At 42.2% G+C, this 20,225-nt stretch overlaps 1 protein-coding gene across 2 annotated transcripts in view; it reads right to left on the bottom strand.

Annotated features, from left to right (window-relative positions):
* Positions 1–7,411: 7,411 nt before the first annotated feature.
* The window catches only part of CDH23 (cadherin related 23), a 1,221,584-nt gene continuing 1,208,770 nt past the window's right edge, over positions 7,412–20,225 (bottom strand). For both annotated transcript variants that reach the window (XM_088472189.1, XM_088472187.1), the window contains 2 exons: positions 17,467–17,580; positions 7,412–8,471 (listed from right to left, as the gene is read on the bottom strand). In XM_088472189.1, the coding sequence (XP_088328315.1) occupies positions 8,148–8,471; positions 17,467–17,580 (438 nt within the window). In that variant the 3' untranslated portion in view covers positions 7,412–8,147. The remainder of the gene's footprint in view (positions 8,472–17,466; positions 17,581–20,225) is intronic.

Below are 20,225 nucleotides of genomic sequence, written 5' to 3' on the forward strand. Positions count from 1 at the left end.
CAGCCTGCATCTCCCCTGCATTAATCCCTTTATAAAACCTGCATCTCCCCTGCACTAATCCCTCTATACAGCCTGCATCTCCCCTGCATTAATTCCTCTATACAGCCTGCATCTCCTCCGCACTAATCCCTCTATACAGCCTGCATCTCCCCCGCACTAATCCCTCTATACAGCCTGCATCTCCCCTGCATTAATTCCTCTATACAGCCTGCATCTCCTCCGCACTAATCCCTCTATACAGCCTGCATCTCCTCCGCACTAATCCCTCTATACAGCATGCATCTCCCCCGCACTAATCCCTCTATACAGCCTGCATCTCCCCCGCACTAATCCCTCTATACAGCCTTCATCTCTCCCGCACTAATCCCTCTATACAGCCTTCATCTCCCCCGCACTAATCCCTCTATACAGCCTGCATCTCCCCGCACTAATCCCTCTATACAGCCTTCATCTCTCCCGCACTAATCCCTCTATACAGCCTTCATCTCCCCGCACTAATCCCTCTATACAGCCTGCATCTCCCCCGTACTAATCCCTCTATACAGCCTGCATCTCCCCCGTACTAATCCCTCTATACAGCCTGCATCTCCCCCGTACTAATCCCTCTATACAGCCTGCATTAATCCCTGTATACAGCCTGCATTAATCCCTGTATACAGCCTGCTTCTCATGCATTAATCCCTCTATACAGCCTGCATCTCCCCTGCATTAATCCCTCTATACAGCCTGGACCTCCTCCGCACTAATCCCTCTATACAGCCTGCATCTCCCCCTCACTAATCCCTCTATACAGCCTGCATTAATCCCTGTATACAGCCTGCATCTCCCCCTCACTAATCCCTCTATACAGCCTGCATCTCCCCTGCACTAATCCCTCTATACAGCCTGCATCTCCCCTGCATTAATCCCTCTATACAGCCTGCATCTCCCCTGCACTATACTGTCTATACAGCCTGCATCTCCCCCTCACTAATCCCTCTATACAGCCTGCATTAATCCCTGTATACAGCCTGCATCTCCCCCTCACTAATCCCTCTATACAGCCTGCATCTCCCCTGCACTAATCCCTCTATACAGCCTGCATCTCCCCTGCATTAATCCCTCTATACAGCCTGAATCTCCCCTGCACTAATCCCTCTATACAGCCTGGACCTCCTCCGCACTAATCCCTGTATACAGCCTGCATCTCCCCCTCACTATTCCCTCTATACAGCCTGCATTAATCCCTGTATACAGCCTGCATCTCCCCCTCACTAATCCCTCTATACAGCCTGCATCTCCCCTGCATTAATTCCTCTATACAGCCTGCATCTCCTCCGCACTAATCCCTCTATACAGCCTGCATCTCCCCTGCACTAATCCCTCTATACAGCCTGCATCTCCCCCGCACTAATCCCTCTATACAGCCTTCATCTCTCCCGCACTAATCCCTCTATACAGCCTGCATTAATCCCTGTATACAGCCTGCATCTCCCCCTCACTAATCCCTCTATACAGCCTGCATCTCCCCTGCATTAATTCCTCTATACAGCCTGCATCTCCTCCGCACTAATCCCTCTATACAGCCTGCATCTCCCCTGCACTAATCCCTCTATACAGCCTGCATCTCCCCCGCACTAATCCCTCTATACAGCCTTCATCTCTCCCGCACTAATCCCTCTATACAGCCTGCATTAATCCCTGTATACAGCCTGCTTCTCATGCATTAATCCCTCTATACAGCCTGCATCTCCCCCGCACTAATCCCTCTATACAGCCTGCATCTCCCCCGCACTAATCCCTCTATACAGCCTTCATCTCTCCCGCACTAATCCCTCTATACAGCCTTCATCTCCCCCGCACTAATCCCTCTATACAGCCTGCATCTCCCCCGCACTAATCCCTCTATACAGCCTTCATCTCTCCCGCACTAATCCCTCTATACAGCCTTCATCTCCCCGCACTAATCCCTCTATACAGCCTGCATCTCCCCCGTACTAATCCCTCTATACAGCCTGCATCTCCCCCGTACTAATCCCTCTATACAGCCTGCATCTCCCCCGTACTAATCCCTCTATACAGCCTGCATTAATCCCTGTATACAGCCTGCTTCTCATGCATTAATCCCTCTATACAGCCTGCATCTCCCCTGCATTAATCCCTCTATACAGCCTGGACCTCCTCCGCACTAATCCCTCTATACAGCCTGCATCTCCCCCTCACTAATCCCTCTATACAGCCTGCATTAATCCCTGTATACAGCCTGCATCTCCCCCTCACTAATCCCTCTATACAGCCTGCATCTCCCCTGCACTAATCCCTCTATACAGCCTGCATCTCCCCTGCATTAATCCCTCTATACAGCCTGCATCTCCCCTGCACTATACTGTCTATACAGCCTGCATCTCCCCCTCACTAATCCCTCTATACAGCCTGCATTAATCCCTGTATACAGCCTGCATCTCCCCCTCACTAATCCCTCTATACAGCCTGCATCTCCCCTGCATTAATTCCTCTATACAGCCTGCATCTCCTCCGCACTAATCCCTCTATACAGCCTGCATCTCCCCTGCACTAATCCCTCTATACAGCCTGCATCTCCCCCGCACTAATCCCTCTATACAGCCTTCATCTCTCCCGCACTAATCCCTCTATACAGCCTGCATTAATCCCTGTATACAGCCTGCTTCTCATGCATTAATCCCTCTATACAGCCTGCATCTCCCCCGCACTAATCCCTCTATACAGCCTGCATCTCCCCTGCATTAATCCCTCTATACAACCTGCATCCCCCTGTACCCCATATACAGCCTACATCTCTCCACTGTACCCCCAAATACAGTCTAGCACAGGAGACACACATATATACATATATGGTGGGAGATATATATTAGAGGTTAGCCCCCTACCAGGATGAAGGCAACAGCAGGGAGCTGAGGTGATGGTGAGTTCTGGGATCCAATGAGAATTAGATGTATCTGTCTGAGGATGCCCCGTCCCTGGGCAACACGCTGACTGTGGCAGGGCAATGCACACTGCATGCAGAACAGGCTGATGGAGGAGAGGGGGGTGGGGGACTGTCACTGGCACCGCTACCTCCCCCACTCTAGGTGCGCAGAAGCTTGTGGTGCACTGCATGCTGGGAATTGTAGTCTGCTGGGAGCGTTGCACTTTGAAGCATGACAGCGTTATCAACTACAAATCCCAAGTGGCCGTGCTGGATGGCTGTCCCTCTGCTACAGAGAAGGCTGGAGATAAGTAGTGAGGAGCCGGGTGCACCGCTAGCATAATATCGCAGCGGGCGCCCACCAATATATTTTGCAATGGTGCGGGGCGGGTGAGAACGCTGGGTTTTGGCCATGAGGTAGCAATGGTGCCACCCACAGAGCTCTGTGCTGCGGTACTGGTCGCACGCCCCTAGTTTCGGCCCTGTCACAGACTACCTGCACATTCAGGGAGTGGTAGTGATGTCTATTCACATACACTTCCTGCCTCAAGTGTGATGCTCTGAGCCCAATGTGGGTAGAATCTATGGCTCCAAGGACATTTGGGAATCCAGCGATCCTATACAAGTTGAAACTCAGGTCCTGTCACACTGACTTAGCACTGGTGAATGAGTATGTGTTCGTCATATACTTGAGTTAAATGCCTAGAAAGAGCAGCCTGTGTAATCCTCAGCACCTTACAGCTCACAGACTAAACGGAACCTGTTGCAAAAAAGTGCAGGGTACACAATAATTTATAAAGGCCAGACATTGCATAGTTACTGCCAGACAAAGGTTCTTAACACCTGCTCATATAAGTTCAGGAGGTTTGTGCGGTTCAGCCTGAAAAGCTGCACCATCTACTGATCTGAGAAGAAGTCTAGCCCCATACGAAATCTATAGGTTCGTCTGGCACACGTACCCTAATGGTCCGCTAAATCTGGTGATGCTCCTGTGCCCCCTCCTGCATTTCTCCTCAATAGTCAGGAGCAGGGCTGGCAACAGAAATCTTGGGGCCCGGTACACTGATATTAATGGTGCCCCCCACCCATGACCCTTGGATTTACCAATACATGAATCACCAAATATGACATTTATACACACATAAGTATACATATACACTGTGTATATACTGTATATATATTTTTAAACATCTAGAGATAGATACACAAACATATATATACACATTAACAAATTTAAATAAAGTAAAAATAGGCTGTCACTTGACTTACCACACAGTCTGTTGTACAGTGTCAGACAGTCACTCTGGGCTGGCTCATAGGTGGGACTGCCAGCCAGGGAGGGTGTCTGTAGCGGGACCAGTGGTGCTGAAGTTGATCCGATGGTGCTTTGCAGTCACTGTGGCCGGCAGTTACTTCTTGCTCGCCTGCAGTGTGACTGCTCATAAGTTTCCCAGACAGCGGCGGCAGAGAGGAGCCGGCACCTGGCACAGCATCATGAGGCCGCGTGCCAAGAAGTCATCATTATGCACAGACTGGACCAAGTGAGAGGAATAAACGGTGGGGGGTGTTGGGACTGCTTCATCATTTATTTATTTTTTGCATACTTGCGCTGGACAGGCAGTGGGTTCGGACGGCTCAGTTTATAAATTACTATTGGGCGCCATGGCCCACTTTTATGCCCCTGAATCTCGGGGCCCCTCTGAACCTCTGGGCCCGGGATGGGGTTACCCTTTGTACCTCCCTGTCGCCGGGCCTGGTCAGGAGCCCTGACATGTACAGTGTTCAGAAAATTCACCATTGCTAATCCCACACAGGTGAAATAGAGGTAGGTGTGGGTCATATAGGAGTTTGATTAGTGTTAATGGCCATCTTATATGTTAATAGGCCGAGTTTACATGTTCACGAAGCCTATTACATGCGACGAATGCAACTCGCATGTTTTCTACAAAAGAATTGCATGTTTTAAGAAATCGCAATCTATAATATTTACCCGTTGTCTCTTTTATTATGAACCCAAAAGTTATTAAGTAATTTGAATTGGTTTGCTGTAAGTTCAATTACTATGCTCAGTATAGATAAACACCTAAAATAAAACCACTAAACTACAGCATAGACAAAATAATATGTATTATCGAGTCAGACCTCTAGTATATTATAGACCACATACATGATTCAAAATAATTATTGTTACAAAAATATGTACTTTACGATCAACACATATAATTATCTGGAAATTATTCCCACTATAAATGGAAAATGAAAAAACAAGGTAGACCAGTCCGCCATAATATTATTAGTCTTTGTGCTCTTTCCAAAAATCTGATTCAATAACTTTCATATTAATCACCAGTAGAAAGGCTGGGATGTTCTTTATAAAGGCTGTGTAAATATTTCATCACTTCATTTAGGCCCGTATTCAATTTGAGGTGAAAAGTCAGTTTCTGTGATACTTTTTCGCCGATGATGGCATTTTCGCTTGTTTTGACTTTCCACCATATTCAATTTGGAAGACTTTTCGCCTAGGCGGAAAGTCAATGCAATGTAATAGGCGGAAAAGTTTCGCCTATGAATAGCAGACGGAAAAAAGTGCAGAATTGGGGTTTTGGGGTGCAATGTTGCGGGAACCCCCGTGCAGCCTTCAGACAGTCCCCCAAAGGTAAACTGTGTAAAAAAAAAAAAGCCACTTAAGAACACCCCAAAAAATGACCATGAATTTGGGGGCATAAAAAAAAATGTTGGGGTACAAAATTAAAGACTAGCGAACTTGACTCTGGGGGGTCCCCAAGTATGCCCCAAGTGTTTTTTTTTATTGCATGTGCTTGCGGCAGGTGGATTTTTCATGATTTTTTCAAATTTACTTTAGCAACTTTTATATATGCTGGCCCCCATTTTCAAGTACCCCAAATTTGCTGGGACAAGTTATTTTCAACAAAAAAACTCCTAAATACTATTCTGCACCACTTATTAAAAAACGCTATTTAGCAGCTATTGAGCCCATTTAAAAGCACCAAATACCTTCAGCAAGCCAATTCAGGGGGGGGTTGCCCATAGCTAACCCAGAGCATCATATTTGGGGTTTCAGGCTGATTTCCCCTAAAGCTGACAGTACTTTCCGCCTGTTCAAGTTTTGCCGGGTCCCGTTTTCGTGTGCTTTCAAATTAAATATGGGGTAAAGCGGGCACGAGCGCGATACTTTTCCGTCTGCAAAACATGCGAAGTAGGCGGAAAAAGTATCGCGGGTCCGCTCTAACTGAATATGGCTGTCTGCTAACTTGAGTTGCTTGAGTGTCACCATGCATCTAGAAAATGTGTTGCTCATTGACTATAGGATCTGATTGCAATAGCAATTACGCACGCAGTCTCACTGTGATAATATGCTAATCCACTGCGATCGCTATGCCATCGCAGCCCAACATAAGGATGCCCACTTTACCTTACACACATCTGTAATCCTTAACAAGACTGCAAAACCATCGGTAAAATCGAGTAACATCACAGTCTCACGCACACTTGTATAAGCTTTGACCTTACTCAGGTATTGCTAACCTGGTCGCATGCTATGAGTACCCAGGCTACGTAGGGCATTGCAGTGAATAACTTATGCATGCCCCTGTAACGGCGTTCAAGCGCACTGGCACGCCTGCGTTTCGCTGACCCCCCCACCATCACCTCCCATAAACGGCACTTCCTGTCAATCACTCTGCGATGGGTCTGCGTAGTCACTGCGATCGCAGTGGCTGGTTCGCGCATGCGCAGAATGCTACAATCGGCTGATTGCATGCGTGATCGCAGTTGCAAACCGTAATGAATCAGGCCCTATATGCACAGGTTTAATATTGTGTGCTCCAAATGTTCCAATTCCCCAACAGCTCATGGTGGTCTAAGCACTGCAGAACACTGCCCAGTGTCCACATCCTGACTTCACGCAATAAACATCCCCTGATGGTTATATATACTTCTGCCATGGCCTTGATCTATGATACAGGCTGTGCTAACCTCACACATGGCACAGAATTTGAACTATGATTTCAAAAATTACAGCAAAGTGGACTTTTCTTCTTCTTATTTCATCGATGTGTCACTCTCGGAATTATATGATGTCCTCATGTTTTTCTCGAAAGTGTAAAAGAACATAAACACTTCTATGAAACCAAGAGAAATTTTGTGGATGTACTGTAGCTTCATTAGATCATATCTTTAAATGACAGATCCTTTCTTTCTTCAACTCACATTCTACAACTATTTCATTACACTGGTCTGTTGTGTATATTGTTTTCATATTTTATATATATTCAGTAGATAAATAGCAGAGATACTCTTTTACTACAAAATTGAAATCCTCACCTTTTTTTTTAGACTACACTGTTCAATAGACCAGCTGAGAAAAAAATTATGTTATATCAGTTACTCATTGGTTCGATTTAGAAGCCAATTAACATCCCCCACCCCCCAAAAAATCCTCCAAATTACACTATAGGTCTTTGATTAAGTCATGTTTGGGTTCTTCCTTAAACAATTTAATAATCTCTGAAATGTCAGCTTGAAGATCAGACACAAGGCATTTTAAAACAATTGATTATTTTCCTCTTCAAACATACAAAACAAACATAAAAAACACAAAAAAATCACATACATTTAAAAATTAATAAAATTACACACTGAAACGCTTTCAAAAGTCTTGGGGGTTGTGCTGTGGGTTGTGTGTAGTTTTGGTAAGCCAGCACAACTAAAACACACTCACCCAAAATACAAAGTATTGACCTCACAGGCCTTCAGGCAGTGTTTTTGTCCAGTGTTTATGTTTTTAAAAGAATACTCCTTTCAACACCAGAAAAGTATTTCACTGCCAGCAGAAAAGAATTCTTTGTACCAAGCCATGTTCAGCATTATGTTCCCCTCTTTCCTGCCAGGCTTGCTTTCTTTCATCAATTTCTAGTACCACTTGAAGCACCATAAATGGCATGTGTCACACAGAGGAAACCTTTCCATTCATACTGGGAATTAAGTACACAAGATCACAGCTTTTAGGTGGTTATTCTGTTGCATAACCTACAAGTCCACTTTGTAATGGATGGAGGAGGATGATTTAACTGTGCTTATAATGTCTTTGAAGCCTAAATTGTGCTAACACAAGTCAGCTCCTCTTCACGTTGTGCTGTGATGCTGGAGTGTTGGCTCAGTACATATTTCTTAACTGCTAGACCAATGAGGCCACCTCTAGTCATAATTCCGTTATTTCCAGAGGGCTCTCCATGATAGTTTCTCTCAGTTTGTGCATTGGTGTGGACTTGGCAGATTCTGTGCGCGCATTTCTCTCACTGAAAACACAATTGTCTGTGTTAAGTGTCTCCAAGGATCGTCCAAGGTGCTTTTGGTCATCCTCTGGCAAACTATTCATGTCAGAAGTCAAAAGAGTTCCTGTGCTACCATGAACAACATGAATTCCATCTGGTCCCTTTAATTCTACTGGCTGTTTGTGTTTGAAACGTAGAGAACCATGTCTTGGACTTTGATCCTCATCTTCATCCAAATCATTTTGGATTAACTGTAAAACAAAATCATATAAAAATGTGCCATTCATATTTCTCTTTCTCCTTTTATGGTATACACTATTGCATTTGCCAGCTTCCTATACTGTAGTTCAACTAAAAGCCACTGTATCCTAAACCCGGAACAACACTGCAAAACTTGTAGGTTCATAACCAAGTTGAATACCATAATTTGTTTTGGTTATCACACATGCAATTACTGTAATTCTACTGGTTTTGAGCTCTCAAAACAATATCACACTGACAATGGCAGAGAACAATGCTACATTATTGGTCTCAGAACTATGGCACAAAAACACTCAAAGATTGCTAAAATGTCGCACATACTCAGGGTTCCAGATCAAAACTGCACCACCGCTTTAGATAAGATTACTGTGGCTTGCATAATAATAAGTAACATTGTATTATTCTTGACAGTTCAAACAAATGTTAAGCTTTATTATAGTGTTATTAAAATGTTTGACACAATTGCTCTACTTTTTTCAAGTTAATGTTTAAGGGAAATATAATATTAAAATAAATTATTTTGTTTCAAATAGTTCCCATGATTCAGGTTTACGAGTAGGATAATTGATAATTAGCAAAATAATTCATAAAACGAGAAAAAATAGAAACAATATTTGCTGAATATTATTCACTGTTGTCTCCTCATTTTGTCAGTTAGTAGCGTGTGTGAGTTGCAATGTTTTATTTGTGTGAGAGAATTGCAGCTTTGAGTAAGTATTATATTATTAAGTGAATTTATCTCATATTCACTACATTCTTTAAAATGCAACAATTGTAACAATCTAATTTTTTATATTCTCAGGTTAGAAGATGTTAGTCTTGATGCAGTTTGGCTTGAAACAATCTGTTTTAGGTTAGATCAAGGCATAGGCATAGTTCAATTTGCATATTTTAAATTATATTGACATTTAATAAAAAAAGTTTTTATTAATTTTGCCTTTTTAAGAATGTATCTGCCATTTTTATATTTGACTGGCAACAGTTTACCCAGAGACATTGTGCATGTTAGCCTTTATGCAACTTAAGCTGAGTAAGAAAGTAGCTGAGTGTGGTGAGTTACTGGTATACGACTATAGATAGCACTGTAGTTCCTCATATTCTAGGTGCATTGATACGGCCAAGGAGCATGTGATACATATCAGAACAGATAGTAAATCAGCCTTCATTGAGGTATAATTCAGTAACATTCCTGTGGCTATATCAAACTGCAGACAAAAGGTCTTCCACGAACCATTGTAAGTCACGGTTCCAGGTGACAGTGGAAAAACTCAACTGTGGGCCTGGCCAAGTGGGTGAGACAGTAAAAAAAAATTATTATTGCTGTTGATAACATTTCCCACAGCAATTAATTTTCAAAGTTTAAATTTGTGCTTTTGACTTCTTGTGATATTGACCAAAATGTACTGCTTACACACTAATTTTATGTGAGGTATAAATTAACTACTGAAAACTTGGAGACAATTTTGGTGGCATGTTGTAACATGAATTACAAGAAACCAATATTGTTGGTTACAGCTTTTCTTATTTTGTAGCAATAAATAGTTTCTACTGTTCCCAAAATAATTTTTGACATGCACACTGTTTTTATTCTAAACATTAATAGATTTTATTAAAATTTTTAATCAATTAGTTAAGTAACTAACCCTTAATAATGGGACAATCTAATAAAAAAAGTAAAATAACAGAAGCATTAAAGCAGAAGCATATATTTTGGAATATTTTGTGCATTTTCTTTGCATATTTTTACAGTTTTGCAAAAAATTCTATGTTTGGTGATCTCAATGGAAACAAAATAGATCTGCCATTTATGGGAAGTACTGTATATGGCTGAAAAATATATTTGCCCCGGCAGCACTTGGGAAGGAAAAGCACAGCTACTGAATACCTCTCCTCCCCCCATTTGCCAGGAGAAGAGAGGTCAGATAAAATATTTTTCTAAGTCCCCCCACTGTGGAAATCATTCCTTTCTGTCACATTCACAGGGTCATGCTTGACCCTAGCTAAGGAGTTAAAACGTCCCTGGATACAGGTTTGTCTTATTGTATTTTATATGTATTTAAGGTTCACATGCATTGTATTTAAATGTATCTAAATGATAAATTCACAATTATATATTATATAACTTTAATATAGCAATTCATTTTCATACTATAGATTGTACAAAAACATAATAAAATGTATGGTATGTGCGTCTATGTAGAAGAGCTAATTTGTCTCTAGTTAATTTACAGTAGTTGGTGTCCACTTTGTTAATAGCAAATCCTATTTAGAAGAAAAATGGTGGCTTTGTAGTTATTTAAATGTAACTACAGTATCAGAGATGATTTCCTGGAAACTGAACACACCCATCCTTAGGGGTTATGAGTCGGACAGAGCCCCGGCTCAGGTCTTCCTGCCAATCCTGGATCCCAAAACATGGCAAAACGTCATCTTCCTGGCGTCGGATCTCACGTGTTTTGGATTGTATATATAAGTCTCTCCCTCATGATTAGGCATCATTTCACATGGGAGATCAGAGAGAGGGGTTGTGATCTGTGGGCTGCAGCACTGTGAGGCAATGTGTTGTGTGTTCAGGACCAGGCACTGTGTTAAAAAACAACAACTCTGTGTTGTGTCAGTCAGTAAAAAATGCCATTAGGCAAAGGGCCACTGTGTTATTAAAAAGAAAAAGAAAAACACCTTAGGGTGCCACTGGCTTAGGAGCACCCTGAGGCACTGTGTTGTGTGTCCAGGAACAGTTAAAAAAAAAACAAAAAACAACACATTAGGAGCGCTATGTTAAAGGGGCACTGTTATAGAAAAAAAAAACTCCATAGGATGCCACTGTGAGGCACGGTGCCATTAAAGTGAACACACACCTTTTTTTCTCTAGGAAATCTATCACTGCAGTATATATACTATATTTTTTATTATTTGGCGCATAAATAGTATACTCTACTGTGTTGGAGGCCACTGCACCCCAAGAAGACCTCTTTGTATTGATGAGTTCCAGTTAGATTAAAAAAAATTGCAAAACAAAATATTTTTTTCTTTAGTCCAAAACAAAAAATCCTGCACTATTTTCAGATTGAATGAAAAAATTATATATTGTGTATTTATTTAGTGTGTGTTCAGACGACTGATGCAGCATATATTACTTTTCTGTGTGTGGTGGTGTCCCCTGTCATCTACACCCCAAACAATTATCATGTATCGTGTAAAAAACTAAATTTTTGGCTGGTATCAAAATAAAACCAATCATGGATCAGTCGATAGCAGAGCAGGAGCAGCAAACAAGTAATAGTGCTGTGGCTGCTGCCAGCAGTCATAATTGTACTTCAACATCTACTAAAGCCAGTGGTCAATGAAGAAGAAGGTTTAAAAAAGAGCACCTGAAATCTAAACAACATTTCACAATGTTAAAGAAAACATCACCTCTAATAATAAAGGGAAAGTTTACTGCTAAAAAATATAAAATTGGCAACATGCCATACACCGCATGCAGTGGCAAAGAAAAGCTCAGGGCACAGCCTTCCTTTGTGAGTGGTAATCCTGTTACTGCTGTTTCATGCACTAGAATGCCTATTGCAGAAGCTGGGGGCCAAAACACAGTCAAGCATCTTCTGTAACCTTGCATGCAATACCTTCTCGCTCTGAGGGCCTGATTCAGAGCCGCTCGTTCACTCTGAGCGATGTTCGCACAACTGCGCATGTGTATGGGTCGTAATGCGCATGTGCCAACCAGTCATTGCGGACGGAAATAGTGCGCTCGAAAAACAGCGAGGGGCTGCTAATTTGATTGACAGAATGTACCGTTTGTGGGTGGTAACAGGGGAAGGTGCTTGAAAACGGGGGAGTGGAGATCCGAACGCAGGCGTGCCAAACGGTCAAAAGGGCGTTTAATGGGAGTGCATGATTAGTAAAGGAGCATCATCGAACACGTCACTTGGTTGTCTTTTAGCCTGAACTGCTCGCAGTGATAGCGGTAAGAAAAAGCTACCACAAGCACTGCGAGCAGTTCAGATGCCTTTCGATGTTCCTGATTAATCTAATAAATACCGGAGATGACGTGTGATGCGAACGGCAAAGGGGTGTCTTTACAAAATAGCGAGCGCATTTTTCGTTCGCTCGCTCAGACATAGAGGCGTCAACAAACCGCAAAGAGCGAGCGCTCAATTTAAATAGCCGGCCCCTTTTTTTGGAAGGGCCGTCCGCAAATAGCGTCCGGGTCCGAATCAGGCCCTGAGTCTAGAGGTGTCACCTTTAAAACAGGCAAATCAGTGCACAAAATACACTAAGCTGAAGAACAAAATGGGTATTCACAATCTTCAGAAATCTCTAAGGAGTGTTTTAGGGTGTTCACGTGTGCTATGTGTGAGTCTGACATTTCTGACACTGTGATTGTAGGGAAGCCTACTTCCACCATTTCTGCACCCTCTGTCTACGTGGGGATAAGCAGCATTAAAAGTAATGATGGTGACATAGAAATTGAGGATAATACTGTGGAAGTGCAACAAGATGATTTGTGTATCTCATGCTAATGAGGATGTTTAAGATGAGGATGTTGTTTGTGTCAAAGTAAGTCAGCCACCATTGGCAGCAGTTCTTGTCCATGATAAGAAGGCCATCGTCATGCCTGGGCGTTGACCAACATAGCATCTCTTTTGTGTGGAACTATTTTTACCCAAATCCTTATAACATTTGTCAAGCCAAAGTACGTAGAGGTAGGGATGTTAACCATCTAGAAAGCTCATCCATGTTATGTAATGTGCAGTGAGTTCATGCATATTATTTGAAAACATCAGAAAAATCCTTTAAAATAATACCACGTAGTCCAGCATCAGGTAACAGCAGCATCAATAGTTCCCAGCACATGCAATCTCCACTGCCAACACCTTCATCATCAATCTCCTCATTAATAAATAGGATCTAGTGCTCCCGCATCCTATTTGTGATAGCTAACTGACTCCTCCCCTATCCAGGATTCCTCAAAAGATTCCTTGTGCACTAGGGCTGCTGCTGCTGGGTGTGAATCTTAAGGGGACCAAGAAAACTAGTAGTTTCAAACAACTGACTGTGAAACAATCTTTTGTAACAGGAAACAAGTATGAAAGTTGCCATCCAGTTGCACAGCAAATCACTGAAGCCATGATGGCTATGCTAGCATTAGATCTGTGTCCAATATCCACTATCAATGCATCTGGTTTTAGAGAGTTAATTGGGGTCCTGTGTCTCAGCTACCAAATTCCATCTCAATTCCATTTTACCAGTACAGCAATTCCACCCCAGTACTGGGAGGTTAATATATGCCATTGCACCCACTATCTACTTCACCACAGATATGTAGACAAGTAATGGTCAAGCAAAAGATTACATGACTGACAGCCTACTGGGTGGGTGTATCATCCTCAGCAGCAGCAGTATCTAACACACAATTCCAGCTCATTCACAGACATGCTACTCTCTGTATCACTGGCTTCACCTGTTAGAAAAACTCAGGGATGTGATCAGTGCTCGAAGTGGTAATTTAGAGGTGGGGGTATGGAGATTGAATCTCCCCCCCATGGGCTGCCATTTGGCAGCTTCTCATTGGCTGGCGGCTGCGAGCCCTGCGATTGGCTGGCGGCCGCGAGTCCCGCGATTGGCTGGCGGCTGCAAGCCTCGTGATTGGCTGGCAGCCGCGGCCGCCCAGTACGTGGTGCTTACAGTGCAGCCGGGACAAAGTACTTCGTCCCGGCTACATGTCAGCACCTCCACTGCCCGATTGAGATGTGTCCCCTGCGGGACACATCTTAACACATTGCCGCCGCTGTTCCAGCACTGGGATCCCATACTGGATCCCAGCGCTGGTGCATTCTCTTCTACATCTAAAATGAAGTGAGGCCGGGAAGTGGCGGTATGTCATACCGCCGTATACCGCCCCACTTTGACCACTGGATGTGATAGTAAAATGGCCTACCCTGCTAGGACTCTCCTCAGGATTTGTCATTTCCAATAATGCAAGTGACATTATGAGAGAATTACAACTGTGTGAATTTGAATAAAAAAAAAAAAAAATGACAAATGGGTTGGCAACATCTTTAAATTGGATCAGTACATTTTGGCAACCATGCTTGATTCCAGGTTTAAATTCTACATAATGTTTTTCTTTCCAAATGACACAGATCTTTAGAGATGCAAAGAGCTCATTGCGGGCAGGTTGTCGGCTGAAGTGGCACATGACATGACGACATGTCCTGCTTTAATTTCTCCTGAAAATGCTGCTGCCAGTAAGAAAACTACCTTTCCAAGAGACCCACTGGTGATGAGGTTGAGTCAACTCAGCGCATCAGAGTGAAACAACATTATGACATTTGGTCAGGACTAAAAGAATTGCCCAAAATTTTTGACACCTCTACTGTGACTCAGGGCCTGATTCAGCAAGGAACACACAAATGCAGACGCATGCACCCATCTGCTGTGAGTATATGCTAATCAATGCATACGCACGGAGACCACAGCACAAGATGCACACACCCAGCGCCATACTATGCCACCCATCACCCTTTACTCACAGCCTGATCAGCACGCAAGACAGCATAAACATCGGTAACATCGAGAACCATCGAACCCATATGCACAATAGTGGTTGACCTGACTTGCCACAGGATTTTGGCCGCTTCTTGTGTACAATTTATGGTATGGCTGCATATGCCGCTGCACTGCCTTAATTATGCACGCCCCTATAACGGCGTTATAACGCCTGTGTTCACCTGTCCACCCCGTCACCACCCGCAAACGGCATACCTCCCAACATTTGGTGGGAGGGAGTTGGGACCCGAAAATCATTAAGGGGCGTGGTCTGATGACACGCCCCGTTTACTTCACTAATGGGGTGTGCCCAGCATCTCCGAGATGCTGGGCAGCCCCCAGGCTTCCCCCCCGTACTCTAAATAGATGCAGTGCACATGCGCACAGCGTCTATTCTAGCTCTGCACACACGCTGTTCTGCATAGCAGAGCAGCGTGTATGCTTCCCCCAACTTCCCCCCCCCCACCGCGGGACAATGGGACAGTCCCAGATAAACGGGACTGTCCCTCTAAATGCGGGACAGTTGGGAGGTATGAAACGGCACTACCTGTAAATCAATATCGGAGGGGTCTGCGTGCCCTAACCCGATCACACTAACTAGTTTGCGCATGCGCAGTGCGATGCATATGCATGTGCACTGCAAAAACATCGGCCAAGTGCGTGCGTGCTGTCCTGTGAGTTCCTTGCTGAATCAGGCCCTCAATCGGTTACAGTAACTACTGTATCAATAGAATGGTGGATAAGTATTTAAATTACAATGTACAAATTAGCATGTCACACAGTAACTTTGAATACTAGGAGGAAAAAAAGGCAATTTAGAGCTCCTTGTACAAACTAGCTTTGCTTTATATAAACTGCTCCAGTGTGTACTCAGAAAGAGTGTTTAGCACAGCCAGGAACCTTTTGAGCAATCGGTGTAGCAGCTTACTTCCTAAAACGGTGGAAAAACTGATGTTCATAAAAATGAACTACCAATTCCATGAAGAAGAGCTTAGGCACCAATTATAAGTACAGAGACTTCTGTAATGTTGGATTCCAGTGGGGATGAGATCATTTTGTGTGGTGGTGATGATGATATTAACACTGATGAGGGTGAAGATGAGAATTACATATTCCAACTGTAGAGATGATTAACAACACTTTTAGCTGCATTAAGCCCATTGGTATCTTGTTTTATGGAGGCCCAAACAAACCAAGCACTGAAGAGCTTGGTTTGTTAAACTGTGCGTGTCTTTTTAATATACAACATTCCCAAGGACAATTACAATCGTGCACCACTTTTCTTTCTATTAAGGGCTGTATTTTTGTAATGGCCTTCTATCCCTCGCAAGGCCATTTGAATCTCTTGAATAGTCCTGACTCCAGTGATTTGCTGCATGGATCAGTTTTCAAATGCAGAATGAAAACTTACATTTGGATTCTTTTGTTTTAATAATTTACTCCACATGTCAAATTTAATACATTTTATTTATAAAATCAATTAAGTAATAAAACAATCCTTGACCTGCCTTCAACTACATACTCCACCTCCATTTCCCTGTACAGCCCTCGGGCCTCTTTTATCTAGTTCTTGATTAATGAAAACATTCATTCTATGGAGTCATATAGTTTATTAAAGTGTCATCCTGTCTGCAAGTGCTGTGCCACAATGTTTATATATAAATGTGCTATATTATTTAAACATAGATGTGCTATATTATTTTAAACTGCCATGTGTGTGCCTCTGTTCTGTCACTTAGTTTAGCCAGCCAGCACTCTCCAGACTATGGCCAATATTGGTGAACAATATTCTGAACTCTGAGGTGGTCAAAATTAAATGGAAATTACTGGAAATTATATTATTAAGGTTAATAATACTCTAGGAACAAAACAGGCCCAAATTACATAATTTTACCTGTTTATATTAATTTATTTTTAAAAATCTAGATCCAAAACCAACACATGTGAAGGAGGTTTTGACGAAACCAAAACACGATGATGAATTAGAAGCAAAAAAACAAAGATAGATGAGCAGTTAGGTTTTTGTGAAAACCAAACACACCCGAACTTTGGTTTCTGAGTTGAATCAAGTCCTGACTCGCATCACTTTGGGATTCTGAGTAGGATGGAGTCTTTTCATTGTTATGAATGTACAGGCAACTCAGGTGCTGATAAATACTGAAGGGTTTTTAAATGATTGAAGCAAATATTGAGGTATGATTCTTCATTAAACAAAGAAAATGCAAATGTCAAAGATTTATATTATACATTTTTCTCAATAAACATCAAGATACTGTCAGTATTCACTGTTTGGCTGTAGAAATAATTGGAACAGCATTTTATGATCACCTTGTATGGCAATGGCAATATTTCAGTATTAGACAGAAATCACACCATGCAGACCCATTTCCCACAAACCAGGCCTTATTGCCTGCAAACCACTGCAAGACATTCTACCTCTGTGACTGAGGACTGGTCCCCAGTGCTGGTGGTGGCCTTATGAACCATCCTTTGCGCTAACAATTTTTTCAGTCTCATATAGTCATCCAGCACCACTTTCAGCAGGGATCCCTGTGTGAGGATGATGGTTAGCAGTGAAGGTATTATACAATATTACCACTACACTCAGAATTACAAGAAAGATTTAAGGCAAAGTAATATACTTGACATGTTCAACTAAGCTTGCATGTGAAGTCATTCAGAATTTGTGACCCATTGCACAAGCTTTCTGTGTCAGAATTTGAATGCTATATATATATATATATATATATATATATATATATATATATATACAGTCAGGTGCATAAATATTGGGACATTGACAAAATTTTCATATTTTGGCCTCTATTCACCACCACAATGGCTTTGAAATGAAACAAACAAGATGTGCTTTTACTGCAGACTTTCAAATTTAATTTGAGGGTAATTACATCCAAATCAGGTGAACGGTGTAGGAATTACAATGGTTTCTATATGTGCCTCCCACTTTTTGAGGGGCCAAAATTAATGGGACTATCAGCTCAAAAGCTATTTCATGGACAGGTGTGGGCTATTCCCTCGTTATTTCATTGTCAATTAAGCAGGTAAAAGGTCTGGACTTGATTCTAGGTGTGACATTTGCATTTGGAATCAGTTGCTGTCGACTCTCAATATGAGATCCAAAGAGCTGTCACTATCAGTGAAGCAAGCCATCATTAGGCTGAAAAATCAAAACAAACCCATCAGAGAGATAGCAAAAACATTAGGTGTGGCCAAATCAACTGTTTGGAACATTCTTAAAAAGAAAGAACGCATCGGAGAGCTCAGCAACACCAAAATACCCGGAAGACCACGGAAAACAATTGTGGTGGATGACAGAAGAATTATTTCCCTGGTGAAGAAAAACCCCTTCACAACAGTTGGCCAAATCAAGAACACTCTCCAGGAGGTAGGTGTATATGTGTCAAAGTCAACAATCAAGAGAAGACTTCACAAGAGTGAATATAGAGGGTTCACCACAAGATGTAAACCATTGGTGAGCCACAAAAACAGGAAGACCAGATTAGAGTTTGCCAAACAACATCTAAAAAAGCCATTACAGTTCTGGAACAACATCCTATGGACAGATGAGTCAAAGATAAACTTGTACCAGAGTGATGGGAAGAGAAGAGTATGGCAAAGGAAAGGAACTGCTCATGATCCAAAACATACCACCTCATCAGTGAAGCATGGTGGTGGTAGTGTCATGGCGTGGGCATGTATAGCTGCCAATGGAACTGGTTCCCTTTTATTTATTGATGATGTGACTGCTGACAAAAGCAGCAGAATGAATTCTGAAGTGTTTCGGGCAATATTATATGCTCATAATCAGTCAAATGCTTCAGAACTCATTGGACGGCGCTTCACAGTGCAGATGGACAGTGACCCGAAGCATACTGCAAAAGCAACCAAAGAGTTTTTTAAGGCTATAAAGTGGAATGTTATGCAATGGTCAAGTCAATCTCCTGACCTGAATGCAATTGAGCATGCATTTCACTTGACAAAGACAAAACTGAAGGGAAAATGCCCCAAGAACAAGCAGGAACTGAAGACATTTGCAGTAGTGGCCTGGCAGAGCATCACCAGGGATGAAACCCAGCGTCTCGTGATGTCTATGCATTCCAGACTTCAGGCTGTAATTGCCTGCTAAGGATTTGCAACAAAGTATTAAAAAGTGAAAGTTAGATTTAGGATTGTTTAGTTTGTCCCATTACTTTTGGCCCCTTAAAAAGTGGGAGGCACATATAGAAACCGTTGTAATTCCTACACCGTTCACCTGATTTGGATGTAATTACCCTCAAATTAAATCTGAAAGTCTGCAGTTAAACCACATCTTGTTTGTTTCATTTCAAAGCCATTGTGGTGGTGAATAGAGGCCAAAATATGAAAATTCTGTCAATGTCCCAATAATTATGCACCTGACTGTGTGTGTATATATATATATATATATATATATATATATATATATATACACACACACACAATATTTAGAGTTGTCATAATATCCCTTTATACAGGGAGACATTTGAATTACACAGGTTCTGTGGCTGGCAAAATTCAAGCCTGGACTTCACTTGATTTTAATCAGCCACAGAACCTGTGTGAATCATAGGTGTACCTCGTTTAAAGGGAAATTATGCCAACACTATAATATATATAGAATATATGTGTATATATTATATATATATATATATATATATATATATATATACACATAAAATATTCCTAAGTGCGCCATGTGCACTCAAATTAAAAGAGTTAGCAGATTGCTTGATTGTGAAAGTCCTTCCTCTAAATGTTTAAATTGGGTATTCTTCTTTTAGACTGTATGACATTAGAGCATGAGGGGTCCTGTGGATATACCCTCCACCAAAAAAATCACCAAACAGAAGGCCAATTAGAAAAGATACCAAATGTTTATTTATGATAAACACATAGGTCTATCATTTAAAAGTTCTGGTTCACATAAACAAAGTAAAATACATAACATAGATCCAATAAATCAGTGAGCCATGGCCAGTGTAGAGATGTTTTTTGAGACCCACCCTCACCTTTAAACAGATGTGAGCTCAATAGGGAGGGAATCTTCACACAACCGTGTGATGCCCTGGGAATGGTCCTTGGCTGGATTCTTTTGGGATGCCTTGCACCTCGGACGTGAACCCCTTAATGTTAGGGACGCCGGTATAGAGGAACCT

Source organism: Taudactylus pleione, unplaced genomic scaffold (genome assembly GCF_031769625.1).
Source record: "Taudactylus pleione unplaced genomic scaffold, aTauple2 ptg000121l, whole genome shotgun sequence".
NCBI classification, from domain to species: domain Eukaryota; kingdom Metazoa; phylum Chordata; class Amphibia; order Anura; family Myobatrachidae; genus Taudactylus; species Taudactylus pleione.